We start from the raw sequence: 25,699 nt of genomic DNA on the forward strand, positions 1-25,699 counted from the left end.
ATGCCTAAATTAATTTTAAATATATTTTTTCCATCTGTCTGAAATTCTGTTTGATCCTTCTTGTCTGACAATCATGTCTCTAGTTATGGTCTTAAAATATGCCATGAAGCGCCAACTGCAAAGCTATTGCCCCACTACAAATGCTTGTAGAGGCTAGATTATGTTATGGTGCAGTGTTTATCATTGTATGAAGTGTCATGTCTTTTTTGGCAGTGACTATGGCTGGGAGCGCCAGACGAACGGGATGTGCTCACCAGCTTTTTGGTTCAATCCAAACGGGGTAGCTAAAAGCTGCAGCACCAGCCAAAGCTTTCTTAACAGCACAGGGTAAGTGGCCACCAATGTTCAATCCATCACAAAACAATATTATTCCACTCCTGCTTGTTAGTCACGTTGTCTCGCACAAACAAAATAATGGTTCACTTCCTCAGTGGTTTGGATGAAAGGCTCAGAGTAGAGCTGAATAAAGTAACCTGCTGTAGACTGTGTCCCAATTTCATTATACATAATGATGGCGAGCCTTTTCTGGGAATGAAGCATGTTCACATCCAAAAAGTGACAAAATAGGCCAGTATACATATTTCTTTAAATCTGTGTGCTCTTGATCTCCACTTTGAAGAAGAAGAGTTGCAGAACTTATTTGAATTCAGTGATCAGAACTGATCATTGAATTCATATTGGATCGTGGTAAAACAGCTCCAGAATTATTTCTGAAGTGTTCAATCTTTGGTAAAACGTGCTGCTTTCTTTTTATAGAGTTTAGTCAGCAGTAGATTATTCTAGATTCCTTATGATTGATTTACATATATGTACTTCAATGAATGAAGACTTCGGTACAGGCTGTATACAATGAGAATAAGTATAAAGCATATAAAAGCATTATTTGTATTCACTCTGTCTCAAAGGTATCGGAAGGTTTTGTCCAACAACTGTAAAGAGGCAGGGAGGAATGTGTACTCTCCCAAGAGGCAGGCGTGTCGTCCCCGACCCCCCCGAGGCCTGCGGCTGTCCACCAGTCATGGAGAGCTCAGCTCCACTGTGGGAAGCAACGTCACCTTCATGCTCTACCTCGACGACGTGAGACTTATCGCCTAAAAGATCTTGTAGTGCTAATGTAGCACCCAATACAAATGATCAATTACTATCCAAAAAGGTCTCAAATCACCCGTTACGGGTCCAGAATATTCTGTAAAAGCCTGCTATAGTATGACAATTTCTTTGCATTCAAAACATGAAAATGTTTTGGCACCTTTTGAATGTTTTTAAGGTTTTATTGCATACTAGTCTAGGATTTCTTATGAATATTTTCTGTTTATTTTTTTGTAACATACTTAATTATGCCAATTTTATTTACAAAATGTCATGGCATACTACTATGACATATTAAGAGAAATGTATTTCTTTACTTTGTTATGATGATTTCATGGTATAAGTAGTATGACTTTTTTCTGACATCCTATACTATGGATTTTTTATCGATTTTTATAGAATACTTTACAATTACATGTTTTGCCACATTTTGATGACATCTTCATCTATAGCTCAGGCTGAGGGTGTGGGTTTGTTCCGCATAGAAGATTAGTACGTTTTAAAGGCTGTTGTCAAAGGAAAGACAAAGGAACTAGGCTAGTGAAGATCAACTAATCCTTGGTACTTTTTTTTATGACCTCTGAAGTTCTGTTTTTACTTTTCCTCTTCTTTTCTCTGTTGAATTTCTGTCTCTGAACATTTATATTCACCTGCAAAGTGTTTGTGACACAGCTGATAGTACGTCTCAGCACAGGCACTTTCGTGGTGGACTTCACTTGTATTCCTTCTAATTGAAGCATCCTATCCTAAGCCGTGTTGACAGATGTCATGTCTTAACGTCTGTCCACAGGGAGACTCGCTGAATACCAGCATCCAGCTAGACTTCGGAGACGGCATCAAGATCATATACTCTAACTTGAGCAGGACGGATGATGGCATCGGCCACATCTACCGAGCGACTGGGATTTACCGAGTGACAGCTATGGCTGAAAACAGCCAGGGATCTGACAGCAGCATACTGTTCTTACACATCACCAGTATGTGAATAAGAAACATCATTACTCAGTCCTGTGGCAGTGCATATAGCACGAATCTCTTCTCTTTCATGGATAGTCACGTCCCCACTCTGCTGAATTCCATTTCAGTCATGGCTGCATTCTTTTGCATGCATTTTAGCCTTGGTATACGGAAAAACACACACCTGGAGCTAAATGTACATGAGCTGTAAATGCAGTAGGACTCAATGTTTGATGAATTTGTGTGTGTTTTACGTGTACTTGCATTTATTTGTATGCCATGTTTATAATGTATGTATGTACGATGTGTGCAGGTCCAGTGGAGCGGGTATATCTCTCCGCTCCTATCGTAGCCATCAGGGGGAAGGAGGTTAATCTCACTGCGGTGGTTTGGCCGAGTCACACCAGAACATTGACCTTCTTCTGGTGGTTTCACAACAGCTCCGAGGTGAGAAGCTTCTCCGCCCACTCCCACTATTGTTCCCCACACAAACACTTGCTGTCCTGTTTACCACAGTATTTTCCATCTTCTCTTATCTTGTTGAGTAAATCCACAAAGCCTTCACACAAATCATGTAAAATGTGACTGCACGTGACTGCGTTTCTGCGGTAGCCAGCTAGGATGGCTAGTCCTGTTTATTTATCACGTTGATTGTTTTCACGGCGGCAGCTCCTTATTATACAGTGTGTCAAGGGCTGCATGTACGGCGTATTCTATATTCAGCTGAGAGGATGCAGGGTTTTCTGTGAAATTCTCTGTGCTTCCTTTTGAAATCCAGCCCATTATAACCTTGGAGGGAAGCGTCTCATACACGTTTCAGAAAGGAGGAAATAACAAGGTCACGGTCCAGGTTGCTTCTGGGAGCATCATATTGCAAGATTCAAAAGTGTTAACTGTTAAAGGTGAGTGGGCAAGACTGTCTTCAAAGCACTTTAATTGGTGCGATGCACGTTACATGAATATGCAATATGCTTTCTCTGGGAAAGTACGATGCCTCTCTCGGTCCATGCTGCAAGCAACGCCATGTTGATGTCAATGTGGACTTATCTAATGAATAAAATGTCACGGTGTGCAAACACGAAATCTTGAGGAGCAATTAACTTCAAGGCGTATGATGCTAAATGAGAAAAGACAAAACTGCACATCAGATTAATCAGAACGAAACCAGAAGTAACATTCATATTGCAACACACATCACTTTTGCAGAGTTCTTCAGGTCGCTGCTGTTGTCATTCTCGCCGGCTCTTGATGAGCACAACCCTGACATCCCAGAGTGGAGGGAGGACATCGGACGTGTGGTGCAGACAGCTCTGTCACAGGTACATGCAGCCCATAATGCTCTAAGGCCTCTCCTGGAGGCAACATCAGCCACCAGTGGCTCTCAGTCATTATTATTGTATGACTGTATGCAGTATTGATACTGTATTCATGATGTTTTATGGTCCATGTGTGAGAGTTGTTGTTTTTACATTTGACAACAGCCACCAGACACGGTTATCTAGTGTGAACTGTAATTGAACCTGATCTGAAGCTGTGGACTTTTGGCAATTTGGACTTTATCATCCAAAGTTTAGACATAACAGTTCAATTGTAAACCTCCATTCAAGTTTTTATTTATACATCAACATTCAAACATTCAAACAAATATTAATGTACCGCAGTTGGCTTAAGTGTTTTTTTTCGCAGCTCCTTGGCATGATGCTGTGCAGGCATCCACAAATAATGATTACAAAATATTTTTTGTAAAAAGCGTAATACATTGTTTTAAAATCCATTGACACTACAGTTGGACAAAATCCATATCGGATGATACACAATCTGCTAAATGTATGATAAAGGTTGGTATAAATAGCATCTTGTTGCGGTTGTTGGTTCTCAAAAAGCCATTGTTTAACATTACACACTACACGACATGATTAAAAATAAGATGAAACTCTATAACTGATGGTAGTGCTGACCGCCGCTCGTTGTGTTGTCCTCTGGCTGCAGGTGTCTGGAGTTTCTGAGGATCAGCTGCTGGTGTCTTTGTATCCTGGACTCCCTTCTACAGCAGAGCTCTTCATCCTGCCTGATGAACACACATCTACTGAGAACAGGAAAGGGGGGGAAGAGGCTCTAGATAGGGTAGGATATTAGATAAATATTATAATAAAATAGTACACTTTTATCAATAAAAGCTGTTTTACTTCAACTGTTATGGCACATTAGTTTGTTTTTCCTGTATACAGTAAACATTTAAAAATGACATGTTCTTGTGTTCAGATGCTTTAGACAATGACAATCCAATTTGTCAAGTTTTGGGATTTGTTGGTGATTTTTTTTATTAGAGAGGGAGCCGGGCTACCTGTCTACCCTACAGTCATTATGCTAAGCTACGCTATTAGCTTTCTGGGTTATATAAGATAATCAATGTGTAACAGACATGAGTGGTGGTTTACTCCTATGAAAGTGTACTATTTTTTAAAGTTATACTTCATAATATGATTAGGTGAACTTAATTGTATTTATATTTAGTCTAGCATTATGTACAATTCTCTGTTTTATACCTGAACAGATATTGGACATGTTTGTCACTGCCCTGAACCAAGGCCTGATCCAATTTGAGCTGAAAGCAGATATTCGCATAGTTGTCTACATGACTCAACAAACGTTGGGTAAGTTTGTTTGTAACAATTGCCTATCATATCCTTACACTTGTTCCAATGTAATTGCTGCATTTAAAACTATTTTGGATGTACAGTACATAAAAAAGCATAAACGTCAGTGTTAATCTATGCCGGTATAGTGCAGCATGTCTACAGTGTTTGTTCTGCTTGAAGCTGTGAAACAGATAAGCTGTATGTCTTTTTTAGGATGATTTGAGATTGAGTTCCCAAACCCTGAAAAAAGAAGACAAAACTATTCCCTGAGTGAGATTTATATGGGACTGTATATCACATCATTTCATTAGATTTCACAGTGCATAAGATTTCTGCCTGAGGCTATGAGACAGTAGTTCTCTTTTGTAATCAGCCAATCAATGACTTGATTGACAAAGAAAGCATTTGGTATGCACTGAGGAAATCGGCAGGGTCACCGGGTCATTAGCATATCGCAAAAATGTGTCGATCAACCCTGCATAGCTTTACCCTTTTCATCTACCAACGGATCTGTCTTCATACAAAGTTCTGCGTTGCCTTTTAAAATGATCCAGAAAGGTCATAGACTTCATAGTCCTCTCTCTGAAGGAGAGAAAGATGGGAGGCGAGTGGCAATACTTTGAATATTGCATCTCAGCATTTAAAAAGGCATGACTATGCATAAGCTACCTGCACAATGGAGCTCAGGGAGAGGAAGTACACCTCCTAAGGTTCATTTAAAAACCCTGTGGGGATAACATGCAGAGAGCAGCTCTTCAAGCAGCATTTACATGACATGGGGTGATGGAAGTAATCTCCTGGTAATGAGACATGGTTAAGGAACAAAAAGAGAGCAATTGTCTCGGTCAGAATATGTCACTCTTGGGATCCGTTTGTCTTTCAGCTCCCCTTGTGGATTCAAACTCCATCCACAGTGGGTCGGCCATGCTGCTGCTACTCACCGTGGTGTTGGTTGGTTTAGGGGCCTTCTTCATCTACAAGTTTAAAAGGTGTGTTCACTTTGATTAAAAAGTCAAATGTGTTGAACTTACAGACACAGTGTATATTTGTTGTTTCAAAAAGTCTTACACAGTTGCTCTGCTATCGTCTTTTTATAAGGAAAATCCCTTGGATTCATGTTCAGACTGAGGACAGTAGGGAGAAGGACCCGGAGGTGATCAGTACAGTCGGGCAGAACGACAACATGTCCAAGGTCAAGCTCAGCGAGTTTCCCTCTCCGAAAGAGCTCATGGAAAAGGAGCTGGAGGCCAGGAGCAGTGGTACGTTAGCTGCAAGTTGTTAAATAAATATACAGCATTTAAAGCAGAGGTGGGAGGGGTGTTAAGATATCTTTAGCTATACCACCATTTACAAGTGAAACTGGATCAAGTAAAAATCCTGCATTCAAAACCGTAGTTTTAAGGAAATGTAGTAAAGAACTCAAAATGCAGGCTATTTCTTTATTCTATCATGAAATATATTTTACTTTTGAATTATTATTGATGCAGACAAATTCAAATAACATTTGTATGACAAAAGTAGCTATCAACTGAATACACCAAATGCAAACACGTACAAAATAGATATAAAGTCATATCTATCTAAATTACTTTGGTAATTCCCAAAAACAAAAGTGGATGTTTTTTTTAATTTAGGAAACTACAGTATAATGTATGACAGTTGTGTTTTAGACTTAATTAAATACAGAATATGAATACATGCGTACTGCTTAGACACGCTAATACCGGATTTAAAGGATGACTGTCACTTTAAGAGACTGATTCTGATTAACATTTTATTGCCCTTAAAACGCTTCCCTGCCCATCTGTTTTGAATATACTGTAGCTGTATCCTTGTGTTGACACAAAATACTGAGTGTACCTTGAAGTGCAGCTCATATCTGAGCTGCTGGAACGTCTCTCTCTATGAAATGTGTCATATTTTTTGCAAATTGCACGCCACAAACTCAACTGCAGCCCAGTAACCAGATATCACGATGACAAGTTAACTTTATGATTGCTCTGGTTGACATCCACCCTGATGTCTTTTAGATGAGAGCAGTCCCTGCAGACACTGGATTATTTGACAAAAGTAGCACTGCAGCACTGCAGTGCTCCTGACATGTGGCCTGCAGGCCGTTTTCTGGTCGCTCAGCACTTTGGCTATTCTTCATTTCTCAGTTGTTTCTACTTTCCAAGTCCTTGCTGATCTGAAACAAATGAACTCCTTTTTTGTGGCATCAGAAGAGTTTATTTATAAAAGGGCAGGGCAGCGTGGGACCTTTTCACTTAGGGCTAGATGAAATTAATTGAATTTTTCATTAATATTCTGAAGCTCGGTTTGATTCACATGCAGTTTGATTTTCACTGGTATTCACTTTACAAGCATATAATAATATCATCAGCTAGAGCAGGCCATCGTCCGGTAATCATTCATACATTAAGAACATTGCCTTCTTCCTCCACTATTGAATTGCGAGTTTTTCTGATTTTGTAGTTTAATTATATTTTAAATGTGCCAAGTATAAAGAGAATATGCCTCTGACGTATATGTTATAAAGTACAGATGTTTCATTGCCTGTAAGCCAGGCCTTGCTCCAGCTGGTGGAAAACATGTCCCCTACCAGAGGAGGAACATTAACCAGTTTTAATTTAATTAATGTCTGGGTTCAGTGATTTTATGTGTTCTAATTTGAGTCCAAATGGCTTTACAAGCTCTAAGAAGAGGGAGAATATGCTATTCCTTGATGGTTTTCACAGCACAGCAGGGGCCATGATGTGAAATAAAAATTCGTGAAGGTTGAAATGAAGATTTAAATATGTTAAACGGAACTTGATAGATTAAAATAAAAAAAACGTGATGTATTGATTAATGTTGATACAAATTGGCTGTGAATGATGAACATGACAGTTCTCATGGCCTCATGTTTCATAATAAGTAAGTAGAAACGTGCAGTTCAGTTGAAATTCCAACTAAAGCTTTAAAAGACAAATGAGCTTCAAGAATAAAACACATTTATCAACCATCGACTGACTCCTACACAATTGAAGTGTGGGAGAATAATCTTTTAGAGCACCTCACAATAAATCACGTCTTAACAGCCAATCAGAGACAACCAACATCAGCTTCATTGTTGTTCTTTGAAAAATATTAACATTTTACTTATTGATGTTATTCACAACAGTTGTAGTGTATCATTTATTTTTTGTTTATCCCTAACGCAGCTATAATAGATATTTGTGTAACACGTGTTAGCTCATTGTTTGAATGTGCTTGTTTTACTGTAAAAGCGTCACAGCAGCCGGCTGTATTGGAAAAGCACTTAAGACCCAGTGTGTGCCACCTGCTGAGCATAAAGGACAGAAAGGCACAGTTAGCGACTATAGCTGTAAACAGAGTGGAGCATTTAGCAGCTGAAGCCAGCAGGAGATGGTAGGGACACAAAAGCAGAGAAGAAAGAGGGGATGTTGAACTTGAATTCATCAGGCGGTTTATTAAAATTAGCATTTTCTAATTATTCTGATAAATAGCTTATTTTTTTCACCTTTTTATTTTGTATTCATACATTTGAACACTTCATACATCTGTCCCCAGGTCACTCCTTTCAGCTCTGTGTGGATCGTACCAGTAATTTGTATTCAAATATTAGATTTAACCTTCTTAAGTTTAAGTGGTATCAAACACTTACCCCAGTCTTATCCTGTACATTACAAATTGTGCTACAGACTACGTGCATTTAATTTGTATATATTCTCAGCCTTAAAGCAATTTAAATCTGATAAATCATATTTTCTTCAGCAAATTTGGGCTGACAGCAGGATCTCTTCCTTGATGAATTTACTGCGAGGTTATTAGTTATTTGGGCGAACAGGAAAATTGGCTTCACGCAGCTTTAGACAAATCCCTGAATTCAAACTACTGACACAGTTGAGAGATAAAAGTGACACCTTTTGAATAGACCCGTGTTTGCACAATCTGAACGACCCCACTTGTCACGGCGATCTTATCCGCCCTCCATCACCAGCTCAGCGCTGTGTGGAGAGGCCATGTTCCTCTGAGGCAACGGGGGGCTTTCCAACCAAGATGCACTGCCGAGGAATTCATAATTAAGTTTAAAAGCTTTTAGAAGCCATTTGATCTTCCAGTAGAAAGACTAGAGAGGAAGCGAGAATGAACCTTGAGTTTTTTTGTTGTTGTTGTAGACAGTTATTTCTTCACCCTGCAATCAATGTCATGCAGATGAAGCATGAATATAACAGAAGTTGTTTGTCTTTCATTTCGAAATCCTTAAAACAAGCAACTTGCGATGTGCATGTGATGTCAAGGCAAAAACCTGTCCCTGTATTTATTCTCTTTTTGTTTCTCTGCACATGTTTTTCAGGCGGAATTGGAAGAAATATGGAGAGAATTGTCACGAGGGAATTTCCAAATTGTACTAATGTCTAAGACTTTGTTGCTGAGTGAGTACAGATTGTTGTGTTACAATTGTGCTGAAATTGTTTGCTTTGTTAGCATTGATTTTAGTTTAGTTTTTTACAATTCAACTCACGCTTATAGCTGCTATCCTTTAGTCATGTTTGTCACCCACATGGGTAGAGTAAGTGTCTATAATACTTGATGAAGATCAATCCACGGAGTAAGACTGAAGGTCCTCTAGTTTGGGAGCGGGGAATTAAAGAAATTGGATTATAATGTTATCGGGCAAAACATTTCCAATTAGCATCCAGATTGACTAGCTTTAAGTCAAACTGTGGATGTATTGCTAATGAGAGTACTTTATGAATAATCAGCTGCCATTGTGTACTTTTGATGAATTCTGTACTGCTTGTGACAAATCATCGTTTTTCTTAATTACGTGAAACAAAGGGTAGGAAAACCGAACCAAAAAGCTATTAGATAAACAATCAAATGAGAAAAGTACCATTTAATTTAATGGGTCAGTACAAGAGAAAGGATGTATTGGCTTTACTGTGTAAAAGTCGGATAGTTGAGTTGTGTTGAATTCAGCATTTAATGACAGAGGATGATAATGACCTACTATGAGGACATTAAGCCCCTTGAGGAACATTATAATACAGGGATACAAATGATACACTATTTTAATGTTATACAAATGATTCCCTCTAACACACAAAATGAACCAACCGGCTATAAAATGTGTCAAGTGTTACATTTTTATTTTCTTTCTATAATTTAATCTTTTCTTTATATCCCTAATAGACAACCCACAAAAACAAAAGTTGTCTGTTTAAGGAAGAACACATCGTGCCCTGCCTTCATACCACCATTTCAAATATAATTAATACAACATTTAAATCATTATTTTTTAATGTTAAATAAACCATTTAACTTTAAGCTCTGGGTAAACATGAACATTTCCCGCCCTTTAACTAGAGGTCTTTGAGTTGTAAATATACACTTATGAATATTTATATAAAAATGTCAAAATCTGACTGTTGTGGTGGTTTTAGGAAATATGTAGAAGGCTCTGTAAGATAACACGGTGCTTTCAATGACTCTCTCAGAACGTCGTTCAAAACTAAAATGTGTTGTATGAACGGTCTGGCCTTAGAGGTGGAAATAATGTAAACTTGTACATAAAAGAAGAAGGAATGTAAAGGCTACGTCGTCCTACTTTATTGTAAAGCCCTCTCACTGAACAGGCAGTGTGTCTACGACCCTCAGTCTATCAACAAGGTGTTTGTCCTCTTTTTTATTTCTTTTGTACAGTAGCATGCCCTAATTATCTGTGATAAAAGATAAATTAATACATTAGGGTGAGCGAGTACTGTGTATATACCACGGTTGGTTTAAAGTTTACACATTAAACAAATTATTAAACACCTTGTCTTATAGTCTAGTTGTGCAATTGCCAAAAGTTGTGCATGATATATGATATTGTTAATTTTTGTCTAATATATATATATATTGTCTTGTTTTGAATCATATTTCTTACTGTGAACAAATTGCCATTTTAAAATTGTTCAAAATAAATGTATTTTTATATGGAATTATGTTTTTTGTGATTTTTTTTTTTTATATATATTCACATATCAACATCTCTTATTCAGTTATCTAAAACTCAGGTGCCTTGCTGCAGCCAGTGTCACACGTTTAATGATCCCTCAGAGGCTCTGAAGTCACTTTTAATGAGCAGAAGTGTGATAACACCCATGTGAAGATTACCATCTGACATTTTGACTGAGCTTCATTTTACCTCCATGGCGCCATCACTCAAGTTGCCAGTTACAGATGGGTTCTATTTAATTAAACAATTACTGAGGATGTAGTCGTGTGATGAGATTTTGTAAAGAAGAACTGCTGGCGTTAGTACTGCTTATTCTCCATCTTCAGATTCAGAAGGAGAAAAATAAAAGCTTGGACGGTGTGGCTGATTAGTAGAAATGATTCTTTTCACACAAAGATGCAGCAACAAGGCCCTTGTTCCTCTGTTTTGCATTTTTTTTTTTTAAATCGCACACCAATCTTCATCACTTCAACAGCCACCAACGCCCCTAGAGTCTTATTCTTGCTCATGCTCTCAGTCTGAATTAACACCAAGGCCTTTCTCTAACTGCCCTGGGATGTTCGGCGGTGCAAAATCAAATTGAACGGTGACAATCCCTAATGGATGATTCGCTGCAGCCAGACACTAATGTAGCACTCAATGAAAGGAAACATGCTCATCAATTTCACACTGTGGCTAACACAATATTGCTGTGGGTTATTGTTGTGGGACATTTTTCATTCAAGGTGCTACCCAGTCTGGGACAAATCTGCCACGATTGTGTGTGTGTGTCGATTTCCTGGAGAGGGGATAATTAATTTGTTGCACGGTGGGAGAGCCAAGGAAGCAGCCCATTAGAATCTCTCCAGGCTACTTGGTGCTTTTCATTGTCCTGCCGCTCGGACTCATTGTGTAATGCAAATGACTGCGCTGAAACTTCGGGCATGCTAAGCATCATTTGTTAGAGGAAAAAGGCAGAAAAGAAACAAAGAAAGTGTGCCTGGCGATCAAAATTACCAACATGAGTCATAGTTTCGCACTTCATGAAGTCTTGATTGATTAAATCAAAGGTCAAACTCCTGCAGTGAACAACATGGATCTATAGATTGACGACAGCAGAAAAACATAAAGCAGTTATTGCTTTTAGAAATGAGTTTACTAGACAGCCACGCCGCATTAATGCTGTTTCTGCTTTATTTCGTAACCATGGTTACTTCTGCAAGATCAAATGAAAAACACAGTAACAACCCACTGGATAATCAAGTCACTTGAATGAGTTGTCTAGCCTTTGAGAAACGGAAAACACACTGCAGTTCACATTCCTAACAAGTCAGTTTTCTGCCTAATTAAAACACATTTGAAATATCTTGGAGGAAAACAAAAAAAACATCATGCAATTCTGTTTACAATCGTATTCACAGTTTGATAATTTGGACTGTACAAAAGGTTTGTTAAATTATTATGAAAAACTGATGGTGTGGAGAGACAGCGTTCGCCCAATGACGGGTTAGTTTATTTATGCTTCAGGCTCAATCGCAGGGTGGGAGGGAAGAAGTATGGAGAAGCCTCTAGTCAATTTGTCTTACTGACATATGATGCTGACAACACTTGAAAATAAAAGTTTGATGAAGAAGAACTTCAGTACGTATCCCAAAGAGACAGCGGCTGACCAAAGCTCTGTGCGTAGGCTGAGCCTTGTCGACAGGAGATAAGTCTTCTCTATCTCTGTGTCCCTCGCAGCAAAGAAAATGAACGAATCTGCAGCCTTTGTCCGCTGAGTCCTTGGGGGTAAACCTAGAACAGACTGCAGGCTCCTCTGCGTTCCTGTTAACCGAGGAAATGCCAAGTGTGGATGCTGGTATCAGTGTGGTAGATAAACAGTCCAGAATAAATAAAAAGGTGTAAAGATGAGAGGATATTTCTCCATTGAACCGGTGTTGTTTTAGAGTTGACTGTGAGAAGGCACCACAACCTTCACACTGGGATCAGTTCAAAGGAACAACACAAACATGGGAACCATTTTGTAACTGTGTCAAGGAGAACATGTTTTGTTTTAACTCAAACCAAACACAAACAAATAGCTAATACATCATTGACTAATTACTCAAGAAAATTCAGATTTAGCATCTTCCTTACTGCATTGCAGCATGTGTTGTCTGCTGTACTTTAGCTTCTTTGTTAACATGGGAATTATTCAGAACATTTACATTTAGTTTTCTATGGAAACCAGAATGTACAAGAAAAGCTCTGGGCAACGAATAAGTAGGAATCACAAGTTTAAAAGTCATCGCACTGATTTACAGCCAAATTGACAGTAAAACAATCACGTATAGGATGCAGCTGCAACAATAACCATGAGCATTTAGACAGATCTGTGTATAATCAGGTTTTAAGTAGGTTCCACATTTATCATGTTAGCATTCATTCCAGTGTCACTAAAATGACGTATGCGAGTCTCCTAAACAAGAGGCATTGCTTAGTTCCCCACCTACTGTATATACCTATCTAGTTTATCCACTTTAATCTTCTGTTCTTATTTTTGTTATGACATATAAAACATGTTGAGCTGCAAAGAGACAGGCTTGATGGAATACACAGATCTGGGACTTGGAGCCCTCCATCTCCTGGATATTGCAAGCTTTCATTTGATGACAATCTGGTGATAAGATGTACTGATTGTACAGAGCTTAATGAACCTGCTTCCCTCACTGTCTTACTCAGATAAGCTGTTTCCACATAGTCAAACAAAGTAAACTTCACAAACACAAGCCCAGAGAACAGACATAGGATCATTTTTTTCACATATTATTATTATACATCACTTCTGTCCCGCCGTTTTTTCATATTTGAGCAGATGCAGCTGTAATCAGCTGAGACAAATAGTTTTTACTATTTCATTATGGATGTACATTATTTACATAAAAAGATCAATGTCCTTGCAAAAATACAAGTATTTTCAGTCAAAAAGTGTCCCTTTTCAAGAAGCAAGTATAAATCTGTACAGTTTCCTCGGAGGGATTAGGCAGCACAGTGTGAATTGGTCCATCCATGCATGGGTAGCAAAACACTCGAGACCATTCATTGTGACCGTGGTTTCATAGCTTGCTGGAAGTAACTGCCAAGGAAGATGTATTGCTTTCGAGTTGGTCATAGACTCTCAACATTAAAACACATGGGGCGCTTCATCAGAGAGCTTGATGTCTGTGTGAGATGGCAGGTAGCCTGACAAGGGAGAAGAAAGGAAAGAGACAGGTGGAATTTTATGTTTTCCCATTTGCATACGGCTGTATTTTTGCAGGCAAACACATTTATCTTGGATGGGTCGATTGTTTAGAAGTAAATCAACTGGAACCTCGTAGACATTTCTTGATGAAAATGCTTTCAACACTCCACTACTTTCCTGATGCACTAATTATTTTATTGGGTCAAATAATTCACCTAGACATTCTCATCACTTTAGCTCGCAATTGATTATGCTTCACTTACCTGTGAATACTAATACCTTGCTGTGACAAACTCAGGTTGGCAAATACATAAATATACCGCACATAATAATAACAACAACTATCTTGGCACCTCCTTTATGATAATAAAGGGAGGGGGTGTAGCATCAGCACTTACAGTACAATGGGTGAATATCAAGTATCTCTTTCGTGTCACTGCATTTTACCGTCGATCATCGCATCTTAAAGCAGAGGCTACTCAGTATAGGCATGTCCAGCCATGCAGTAGAGTGGTTTGTGAACTACCTCTCTGAAAGGTCCCAATGTGTTCATTTTGATGGGCTGTCTTCTGAGTGGTTAAACATTTCTAATGGTGTTCCTCAAGGTTCTGTTTTAGGTCCACTTTTATTCTCCATCTACATCAATAGTTTAGGTGAAAATGTCGATGGAGCAACCTTACATTTTTATGCGGACGATACCGTGATGTACTGTGCAGGTTCCTCCATTAAGGAGGCTGTTGTTGAATTGCAAGCAGTTTTTAACACTATTCAGACTCAGCTCTCTGAACTAAAGCTTCTTTTAAATGTGGATAAAACCAAGGTAATGCTCTTTTCAAAAGCTAAAAAGACACCAGAGCCTGTTGTAGATATTGTAACTACGCAAGGAATAAAACTTGAAGTGGTTGCCTGTTACAAATACCTTGGTATCTGGCTTGATGATTGTCTCTCTTTTAAACTTCATGTCAATAACCTGCTTAAAGCACTGAGGGTTAGGCTAGGGTTCTTCTTCAAGAACAAGTCCTGCTTCTCGCTTGAGGCCAGGAAAAGGCTAGTCACTGTGACCTTTTTACCTGTGCTGGACTATGGGGATCTGGTCTATATGAATGCACCTGCCAATTGCCTGGTCAAGTTAGATGCTGCGTATCACAGCGCACTGAGATTTGTGACAAACTGTAAAGCATTAACCCATCACTGTACCCTGTATGCAAGGGCAGGTTTGCTTTCACTAACTGTACGGAGGCTCAGTCACTGGTACATTTTTATATACAAAGCCATGTTAGGGAAACTTCCATCCTACATCTGCTCCCTGATCTCACGGAGAATTGTAAGTGGCTACTGCCTGAGATCGCATGCTGTGTTTTTATTAAATGTGCCAACTGCTCGGACTGTCTTAGGGAAGATGGCTTTTAGATGCGCAGCTCCTCTGTCTTGGAATAGTCTGCAAATTAAATGGAAACTGAACAATCTGGTGCCACTAAATGTTTTTAAAGCTCGGTTGGATGCTACTCAATCGGAAGCTACAGTATTGGTACCTGCTCATGTGGATAGTTATTGTAAATTGTAAATCCCTGTAATGATGCTGTAAGATGTCCTTTTTGTTGTTCTGTTTATGTTTTTATGTTTCATGTGGAACCTACTTGAGCAGGTCTCCCTTGAAAAAGAGATCAATGATCTCAATGGGATACACCTGGGTAATTAAAGGTCTGAAATTAAATGAAATTTTGAAACACAACTTTGGTGAAATCTTTAATGCTATAAAAAGAATCATTTCACAATAAACCTGTTTCCTGTTAACCCTTGTGTTATGTGCCTTCCTTGTATGTATAACTAGATTATAGTTCTATGCAATGAGGTTGTGGGATATCCGTTTCTGTGATTAAAACCTCAAGCAACGATGTGAGTTAAATGTTTGTGGGGCTTATTGCGCAAAATAATTACATTTTAAAAATGCAACAGCAACAACTCTATTCAGAAACTATTCCCAGGTTAAGTATGGTCACATTAGCCGCCCTAAACAAGGAGGCAGTGTCACCATTTTGGTTTGGTAATGAGCATTTTCTGAGTAATCATCAAACTGTGAGAGGTTTATGAGAGCAATGCTCAAGTTGATAGAGTTCATTTGAACAGAAAATGCTGATTGCACATTGCCAGGTAGTTTGTTTTTATTTCTATGCCATGCCAACCATGTTGCCTATCCCATATGGAATTAGAAGACACTGCCAACTTTTGAACATATCACACTTCTGGATAAATCATACACACAAAAAAAAGGGAAACGTGAGTTATAACATGATATGTACTCTTAAATAACATGTGTATGTGTTAAACTGCAGAAAAGCTATACACATGATCACAGTGAAAAGTAAAGAAATTATAAAAGATTTAAAGTTTATCCTGGTTACCGTCTCTCTGTCTCCAAGGCTGTCTTTAGAAACTGGCACGCTTAAATGTTTTGTATTTTGAACTTAAGTCTTCTGTGCTAATTAACAAGAATAATGACTCCACATTAAAGAAATGGTCAGGAAGGGTTTTCTTCTTTTCCTCACATGCACATTGGGCTTCAAATGAAGTGATGCAGTCGTTCAAGTGTAATATATAACTGTGCTTTTAGGGTGTGTAATACAGTATATAACTGTACCGTACCTTTAGTGCTTTGCTCTTCATAATTGTTGTAATTAATTCTTTTATAGGAACAATTTAATACTTGAGAAATAGTTGGATATCTCAAAAGTTTTGCATATAAAAACCAAGTGTTTTTTTTCTTATGGACAATTTTACCATTTAGTTTATTCTGCTTTTGATATGAACAACAAACCAACATTTGGAAGCTGCATCAATGAACATTCTGCTGGTGATTACCAGCCCTCTTTAACTGGAGTTATACCACAGACATATCATCAAATTAATGTATCAAGTGATAGAATAAAAGACCGCTTATTTGCCAACATGAGAATCTGAAAATAACTGTGTGATAAACGCTAAATATTCTTGAGAGATGACTGTAGCTTAAAGGAAGACCAACGAATACCTCTGCCTTTTGAATCCAGCTGTACATCCACCCGATCCAGGGAGGTCAGCTGGTCCCCCTCAGGGTTTGGGATGGCGATGGAGGTTACCGTGGGGATGACCTCTTGTTCTTTGTCAGGCTGCTCCGCTGTGTAAGTGTTGATGCCCGGGATCTTCCTGTAGGTCATGCCATGGTAAGAACAAAGAAAGAGAGATATATATAAGAGGCAAGCAAATGGAAACCAGCCACCAGGTCTGTTTCTCTCATGCTCGCACTAAGCATAATGTGTCGCACACTATTTTTAACTGTTAAGGATGGGAGAGGATTGCTTAAAAGCTGGAAACTAGGGCATTTCACATTCCACTGGGCATTGCTCCCTCACTTTCATATTGTTCACCTCCATTTTCAATCAATTTTTCATCCCCCTCAGATGCACCCCCAATTCTGCTTAAAACTAACATCTTGCCTTTCTAATTTCACAGGCGCCCCTCGTGATTCCCTGCTGCAGCTGTGACATTTCAGGCAGCTTTAGAAAGTAAAAGTTGATTTCCTTAATTTTGTAATAAGGATCTTGAAAGTTAGAGTCAAGTAATGTTTTAATTTATAATGAGGACAATTCTTCAACTTCTACAATGAGCCCTGTGATTGGCACGGGATTAGTTGCTGCAGAGGATGCTATTTACTGTACGTCCCTCACTGTATAATGTACGTTGTCTCAGGGCTTATCTCCTCAACCTTTCCTGCCATTCTGCAGACTGTCCCTCACCTTGCATGGCTGTGTTTAGCATTTCCCGAAAGGTCAACCCTCACATTGTCAGATAGATGAATATTGATAACTGCAGGACTCTGACACCCATTCAGCACTCTGGGAGAATTGATTAGACTGTCATTCCCTGTAATACTCCGCAGATTGAGACAGAGGGGAATTGTCTTATTCCTAGAGCCATTATTGTGACGCCCGTGTCCATAACTCTGTGATATATGGAGTGGGAATACTTCTGGAAACTTTTAGGAGTTCAGCAGCGAGGTGTTTGTTTGTGGGTAATGAGGCCGTCTCTGAAAAAGGGTCGTTATGCAAACACACACGCACACACACACCAAACAATAACATCTATCTTAACGTAGATATCTCTGTAATGATGCGAGTCTGCAAACCTGAGAATGGATCTGCACACATTTTCTCACACAGTTTTCCAGTGCCTTTTATATGGTTACAATATATGATATCCCGTATACTGTACCTTTTAAATTTATATATAAGAAAGACAGCCAGGCCCATCAGAACGACTGACACCAGCATGATGACTGCAGTGCTGCTATGGCCGCTATCACTGCTGTCCACAAGAGGAGCTTTCAAGGAGATGAAAAGAGAAATTGAGTGCACATGAAGGCCAACTGATCTCATTTCTAATCTCATAGGAATACAAATAATACAACAATGGAGTATCAGAGCTCAGTTGTAATGCTGACCATGTGGGAGACTATAGGGACTCAGAGATATGTCCAATACACACTTCCTTTTTTCATTGATAGTTACATATACTTTATCAAGAATAATCTACTCACTATTAACACTGCTCTCCATGGATATATTAAAAACAAGTAATACACCAATAAGTTTAGTTTGTTCCCGAGTAGATTTATTTTATACATTTGCATTTTAAGAAATTGTACACAGGTTAGGGTATACATAACAGAATGATACATTACAATGTATTAAAACACAAAATAAAAGATGAATAATAATTTATAGAATATAACAGATAAGGGATGTATCATTAATACTCTTCCATACATTAATTCTCATATCCAACCGGAGGGTCATTAATAATGTTTTGTAATTGATATCTCAACAATTTTTACCATCTAGCATGAAATATATCAACTTGATTTCTAATTCTCATGGTTTCTCTTTTCATTTTTCATTTACAAGACTCTTCCACTTTTAATGTATTTAAGTTATCATCTTTTTACCAATTCACCATTTGTTTAATTATTGCTAGACTTACAAGTCATCTTCACCTCCAAATTGTCAGGTCTGGCCTTACATTACCGAGAGACAAGCACCTGAACTGCACTTCTCTCCCAAAAAAGGACTGGATTTGTTCAGTAGGTGTGTGGCTAATTATGCCTCACCTGGAGACAGCTGTGTGGCATACACGTTCACCTGCACCCCCGGCTTGAGTGTGAACTGGATGAGGTCTTGGTTCAGAGCACTTAGCAGAACCTGAGAAAGCTATGAGGAGGAGTGATGGAGCAGAGAAGACTCGGTTAGCAGCGGCTACACAGCAATATTCTACAGTCATCAATATTTCAAACAGTAATTTCATCTAACACCCTGAATTATGAATCACAATTTTTGCTTCCTTTTAAAAGAAGAGCAAACGTTGAAATGACACAAGAAAACCAAACCTGCTGCAGCAAAACACGGCACTCTGTTAATGGCGATGGAAACCCTATCAGGTAAAAGGACAGCCCGCTTACGGTGTGACAGTGACATTTAAAAAGAAAAAATGAGTAAAATCTTGTGCTTTTTTGATCGAAATGGAATTTCTCATCTGTTTTTTTTTTAGTAAACCTGTTTTCAGGGTGAAAGGATTTAATGATTTTAAAGTTCACGTAGGCAAAGCCATTGGAAAGCAAAGTATGTTCTTATATCATAAAATAACTGTTTTAATTATTTTCCCTGAAGTGCCTTAAGTTCCCGCTGCTTTTCACACCTAGATGAAGCAGTCATTTAACAGGGGACCAAACTGCCTTCCCGGAGCCCATTTGAGTCCTTAGCCATGCCTCACTAATTCCATCTCGCTCTTTCTAAAATCTTTCCACTGGTTAAAATTAGACTGCACTACACAGTATGAATAATTACTTTTTGTTCTAGTGGCATATCAGGGTCAGTAAATCTATTACACATTTGAATAAGCTGCTCCACACATACACTCACCACATGCATGTGTGTATGTGTGGGCACACTGACTTAATGCATCCACATTGCAAGTCATTCACTGGAGAGGAGAGCGGTGAACTGAAGATTTATTACCCTATTGTCTGTGACGTTCTGCCAGGTAATCAGACAGGCTTTAGATAAATACATCTCTTTAATTCCAAATCCAGGCCGCCTGCCCCAGTTTGTTTCCTTTCTCAAAGCTGCCAATTATATGATGCATCAATGTAATTAAATACCTATTAACTTAGTTGAAGACCGTTAGCCAGCAAATGTATGTTTATTTTTGAAACATTGAGGTCCTCTCTGTTATGAGGAATAAATTAGTTTTGGTTCAGCTGAAGCTTTAAAAACAGCACGGTTTTATTGTTTTGTCACGTATTTAATAGCTATCCATAACATGAGAGAGATTAGTTTTTAAATAATATGTTTTTGTCGTAAGACAATAATTAGAGCCATTAGAGGGATTGAAATAATTATGGGATTGTTATTGTCTAAAGGTTTGAGCAAGTTCCAAACTTCTAAATGGTGGCAGTGGAGTTACAGCATGTTTGGAGATGCTTAGTGAGCTTCATTTCAGTGCTGGATGCTGTTTCATTGCTTTTACACGGGAAGACATTGCCCTCTAGTGTTGAAATTATGTATTACCCCTTTATTAGGAATTGAAAACATAATGTGTGGGAACATTAAAACATTGATTTTCTGTGATTCAATTAGTGAAGTAGTAATGGGCAATACAAAATATTTAAATTATATAAATCTGATTTGTGTTGCAATATAAAAACACAAATGCAGTGCTTGAGAGGAAGTACTTTAAGTGAATAATTCTGCAGGAAATCAAAAGGGTTTTAATCTTAAACCTAATTATGTCCTATGGAGAAATATGAGATGAAACGGGTTTTATGTGCCATCTATAGAAAAGTATTCCTCTTCTTCTCTGCGTGTGTTCCCTTAATGAACCACACCAGAGTTTTTCCACATCTTTTACCCCAATTACTACAAAAAATGTACACTCTTCATTACCGCTGACCTTTTCCGAGGAATAACATAGTGTTTCCCCTACCTACCATGCAGCCAGCGGTGTCCAATCATTTCCCCCTGGTATGAAAATACATTTGCAGAGACTTTAAACTTGGCTGACTTCAATAATCCATCATGTCTGCATTTATTTTGTCAAACGTCACCTTATTGTTACGCGGGGACAGAGTGCAGACTTTCCAAATAAAGCTGCACTTAAAACTGTGTTAGAATGCAACGATAATGTAACTTTGACAAAGATAAATGCAGACATGATGCTCATTGTGATATATTACCTCACCTAAATCAAATGTTAAGTCTCTACAAGTTGATTTTTGTTGAAGGCTCAAATGTATAGAAAACCAATGGCTGCCTGAGAGGAAAAAGAATTCAAGTATCCACCAAGGACAGTGGATCTAATTTGAACGTATTCATCGAAGCATATAAGATTTAAAACAACACAACAACTAATTTAAAAAATACAAGTATATGATGGAACACAAAACTCCCCAAACTACTTTACCGTCAATGTCAAACAGAAATTGGAGATAGATTGAGGATGATTGCAGTAATAAGAAGGAAAGACACAACTGAAATCAACTTTTTTACATTGGCAAGAGATTGCAACGGAGATGATGAATAGAGGATGATGGCTCTTTTGTTGCATTATACCAGGATGAAATTCTGGATGAAATTATGGCACAGGATACTTTTGGCTACAAGCAAAGCTATCACACAAATTGGCTGCAGGCAAAACCTCCAACAAAGGAAAACTGGACTACAAGTGCTGATGAAATGAAGTAGAAATTGACTTTGGTTTCAAGCCCACGTTGTGAACAAATATGCAAAATACTGTGATGTATGTATTTATGGCTATATGGTGTAACCTTTTACATAGGTCATGTGCTTCTGTACATATTGTGCTGCACATATTAACCCACGCAAGACGTTACATTCAGTTGAGATATATTTTATTTTGTCTATTGCAGATGTATATTGTAGTGAGCATACGCCAGCAGCTGTTTGAATGGTTTAATAACACGGTACCTGATCCAGATGAGCCCACTTTTCAGCCATGCCTCCGACTCTTGGCCTCTTCTCGGGCAGGATGAAAATCTCTGCTGTTGTTGGTAAACCAGGAAGCACTGTGACCAGGAGCTGTTCCTCGTTGATTCCCGTGACCTTTAATACAAAACACAAAACCTCCTTAAAAAGGTTTTTTAATTGACAGTGTTTGAGGTGATATTCTATGTTTGTGTGCCCTGTGTCATTGAGTCAAAACGGCTAGCTCTCAGCTTCATATATCATTTGCCTAAGTACCAGTCACTGTCAAGATGTAATGCACGGATCAAACGAAACATGCAAGTTTAATTTGACAGTCTTTGGTAAAGGCCAGGGCTTTTAGTGCATGTATGCCATAACCAGAGGTCTGCTGTCAGCTTCCTGGTGTAAACCATGGTAATATCTGACAAGACAGAAGGTCAAAGTGAATGTTTCATACTGAGGGCTACTGTAGGATGTGTATATATATATATATATATATATAGAGCTCAGTATCCAGGTCTTTTACATAACTTGCTGCCTTTTGACGTCCTGACAGTGTCTGAGAAGGGGAAACCAGACTCTCTAACCGCAGTTAGGCTATTTGAACTTGAGGTTTTGGTGTTCTCTCCAGGCAATGGCATTCAGCTCTTTAGAGAACAAATGGTCACTGTCACAATGGTGCTTTAACTGCCCTTTAGTTATTTGACGGGTTCAGTTGAAAGCTTGCACTGCTAATAATCCTTTCAGGTGATGTGGCATGCCAGCGAGGAGAGGTTAACAACTAATTACACGGAAAGTGAGGTTAAAGACATTGAAATAACTCCAGTGCTGGGATGCAATACAAATGCAGCATAGCCGAGAAAGGAAAGGTCATTGGCTCACATGACAAGACTTAAGTATTTCTCGAATGAAGGGTTAAGTCCTGACTGAATTACAGTCTTAATAAATAATATAATAAAAGCTAGCAGCTCAAGATCTGACCTGGACCATGGAGTTCTTCACCACTCGGCTGATGTCCTCTCTCCACTCTGACACCCCGGGGTTCAGCTCGTCCAAATAAGAAGAAAAGCCCAAAATGTGGGACCGGAAATAATCTGAAAGTGAGAAAGAATTTGAGATGAAGAACAATGTAAATCTTCTGTTGAACTAATCCACTTCAGCCACTTCAAATGACTACTGAGTACGGTACTGACTCCGTATATTCCTTACAAATTATTTAGGCTAGGCTTAAATGGTAATGTGATTGCCAAACTGCAAATTGACGAAGAGAACTGAACTTATTTCTGTCTCAAAGTTCAGAAATGTTTATAGGGTTTTACATATTATACCCCTGAAAGGTGCATGAGATGTATGATGACATTTATCTTGACGTGGTAAGAAGCAAAAAGATTTGGTTTGTGGTTTTTATTTATGTGCACGCAATGCATCATTATCCATCACTAATTCAATAACTTTGTTTAATAGGCACCACAAGACAAGACAGTTAGGTTCCTATAATAAAACATATTCATTTATAACTATAGAAAATGCATTGTTTTCAATGGAGATCTACTTGATATCCAACGTCTTCTTAAGCATATAAGAGAAGCCTCAACGATTTTAACCAATTTCAATTTGTTGAAATTTTTTTTATTTTGAATGTTCAATGTACTGTAGACGTAATTCACTACTACAGATATAATAGCTCCATATGTAAGACATATATATACATATATAATAGACACGGAAAGTAAAATAATGTTTAGAATGTAAAAGAAAGTAACAAATGCATGAACGTAAGCCTGTAACCTTGGTCTATGCTTACAATTGGAATCAGCTTCTTATTAAAAATCATTCATTTTAGAAGGTCTACCAAATTGCTTTTTAACGTGTCATGGCCTTTATCAGCGATTTTGAGTTAATTAAATCCACATACAGTACAACCAGCTGATATGATGAGGTCAAATTCCATAGTTTTAGCTCGTGTGATAATAATTAAACCGCTGATGAAGGCCACGAAAGCTCGGGAAAATCAGTAAGCAGACCTTGTGAAAGGCTTCTTTTTTTCCACGTCAAAAGGCTTTGAAGATTGAAAACCATTTTTCAATCCACTCTCAATGGATGAATGCGTCATTGACTTCATAGTTTTCACTTTGTAATTATATTAAGAGGATGTGTACTTGTATTGAGTTTACCATAAACGGCCACAGTCATTTGGTCCTGTCGAACAGTATTGCCGACTGAAGCCTGAACGGTGACAGTGTGACTTCCCTCCTTGGAGAAAGTGAAGGACATCGTTCCATCCAGAGTCACAACAGGCTGAAAGACAGAGAGTCAGAGAGAGTCAGAGAGAGAGGAAGATGTACTGCGACTTGAGAATCTATCATGTCATTCAGGAAATAGGCTGCGTGGTATATGAAAGATAAAGGCTTACCTCAGTTTTGTTATTAAACCACCAGTAATAGCTGACTGTTCCCACATTGCTGGGCCGTAACACCGTCGTGAGGTTTATCGCTTTGTTCTTGACGACCACTGAAGGAGCCAAGAGCTGAATCTGTTCGAGTTGACCTTAAGAGAGAAAACAAAAACACTATGGATCAACATCTTTTGATTAAATATGGCTAAACAAAGTTGCAACAGAAGCCATGGATTTTGCCACAATAATGATGGCCTGCAACACACTGAGTGGACTCTTTCTGATTTAAGGCAGGAGTATTTGACAAGTGTCTGTGGAGGCTTTCAATGCTTAACGTCCTTGAAAATGTCACCCTTGGAATCCATTATAATGAGCAGAATTCAAACTGACCACAGCTGCTCCTCTCTTTCAACCAGGAGACAACAAACAGCCGTCTTTCACGCCTACACGGGGTGAGTGACACTCCAAACTTTGTGTACAGATATTGGATGTAGTTTCCTTTAACGAGCCAATTTGAAGTTACAAGAGTCAAGAGCATGTTGGCTCAGGTGTTAAAATTATTTTTGCTTTGAAAAAGGCACACAAGTCTAGAAGTTGTACCTATTTGAAGTAAGTAAGTAAGTACAACTTTATTTATATAGCACCCTTCTCAACACGGATGTACAAAGTGCTTTACAGTACAGTACACAGGACACAATTCACAGTACAACTGAAGTACACAGTGAAGTATCTTATAGTTCATGATAAGTCATGAGAAATGATTGAGACTTAGTTTATGGTGTAGTCATGAGTAAAATTAGGTTATTTCTTAACAAGTTCACCTTATCATGTGATGAGGTAAATTAAAAGGGTGCTATGCAAGTGAATACATTCAGATAGACATTAACTCAAAGAGTATTCTGGATGGAAAAGGGCAAGGATTTACATTCAAAAATCATTGGAACCAGTTACCAGTGATTTGACTTACAGGTGACATGGAGGAAGAGTAGGACCCTGTCAAAGCCCAGAGAGTTGCTTGCTGTAGCAGAAATGTGGTAGATGCCAACTCTGCTGTAGATGTGTTTGACCCCGTCATCGATGGAGCTGATGTTAACATATGATATAGCTGTCCCGTCGCCAAAGTCCACCGTTATACTTGTCATGGAGCCGAGACCCTTCAAAAAGAAAACAAAATACTGTCACTCACACGTTAGCCTCAGTGTAGCCACAGTGACACATACAGTAGCAGAGTGCATTTTCCATAATATATACAAGAATATATACAAAAACGAGGTCAAGCGGTTAATCATGTCGCTGGAGCTCCAGCCTCTGCAGTATGTCTCTGACAGCATCGTGATATAAAGATAAAAGACTGAAGAAAAAGCATGCAGCCTTGAACTGTAATACACACACTACTGT

The 25,699-nt window shown here is 38.5% G+C and overlaps 2 protein-coding genes across 3 annotated transcripts in view; one reads left to right on the top strand and one right to left on the bottom strand.

Annotated features, from left to right (window-relative positions):
* Positions 1 to 10,675, top strand: part of sorcs3b (sortilin related VPS10 domain containing receptor 3b) — a 49,418-nt gene extending 38,743 nt beyond the window's left edge. The window contains exons 17-28 of one of the 2 annotated variants that reach the window (XM_034101346.1): positions 214 to 327; positions 906 to 1,077; positions 1,880 to 2,066; positions 2,360 to 2,493; positions 2,825 to 2,948; positions 3,253 to 3,365; positions 4,036 to 4,170; positions 4,601 to 4,700; positions 5,569 to 5,674; positions 5,784 to 5,944; positions 9,046 to 9,124; positions 9,885 to 10,675. In XM_034101346.1, coding sequence (XP_033957237.1) covers positions 214 to 327; positions 906 to 1,077; positions 1,880 to 2,066; positions 2,360 to 2,493; positions 2,825 to 2,948; positions 3,253 to 3,365; positions 4,036 to 4,170; positions 4,601 to 4,700; positions 5,569 to 5,674; positions 5,784 to 5,944; positions 9,046 to 9,110 — 1,411 coding nt within the window. In that variant the 3' untranslated portion in view covers positions 9,111 to 9,124; positions 9,885 to 10,675. Of the gene's footprint in view, positions 1 to 213; positions 328 to 905; positions 1,078 to 1,879; positions 2,067 to 2,359; positions 2,494 to 2,824; positions 2,949 to 3,252; positions 3,366 to 4,035; positions 4,171 to 4,600; positions 4,701 to 5,568; positions 5,675 to 5,783; positions 5,945 to 9,045 lie in introns of both variants that reach the window. The other variant, XM_034101345.1, reaches the window with a different exon arrangement.
* A 1,183-nt stretch (positions 10,676 to 11,858) lies between these two features.
* Positions 11,859 to 25,699, bottom strand: part of LOC117460200 (VPS10 domain-containing receptor SorCS1-like) — a 43,704-nt gene continuing 29,863 nt past the window's right edge. The window contains exons 19-27 of the mRNA XM_034101476.1: positions 25,269 to 25,455; positions 24,320 to 24,453; positions 24,081 to 24,204; positions 22,888 to 23,000; positions 21,910 to 22,044; positions 19,038 to 19,137; positions 18,143 to 18,251; positions 16,923 to 17,077; positions 11,859 to 13,893 (exon numbers count right to left, since the gene is read on the bottom strand). Coding sequence (XP_033957367.1) covers positions 13,835 to 13,893; positions 16,923 to 17,077; positions 18,143 to 18,251; positions 19,038 to 19,137; positions 21,910 to 22,044; positions 22,888 to 23,000; positions 24,081 to 24,204; positions 24,320 to 24,453; positions 25,269 to 25,455 — 1,116 coding nt within the window. The 3' untranslated portion in view covers positions 11,859 to 13,834. The remainder of the gene's footprint in view (positions 13,894 to 16,922; positions 17,078 to 18,142; positions 18,252 to 19,037; positions 19,138 to 21,909; positions 22,045 to 22,887; positions 23,001 to 24,080; positions 24,205 to 24,319; positions 24,454 to 25,268; positions 25,456 to 25,699) is intronic.

Source organism: Pseudochaenichthys georgianus, chromosome 15 (assembly GCF_902827115.2).
Source record: "Pseudochaenichthys georgianus chromosome 15, fPseGeo1.2, whole genome shotgun sequence".
In the NCBI taxonomy this organism is placed as follows: Eukaryota; Metazoa; Chordata; class Actinopteri; order Perciformes; family Channichthyidae; genus Pseudochaenichthys; species Pseudochaenichthys georgianus.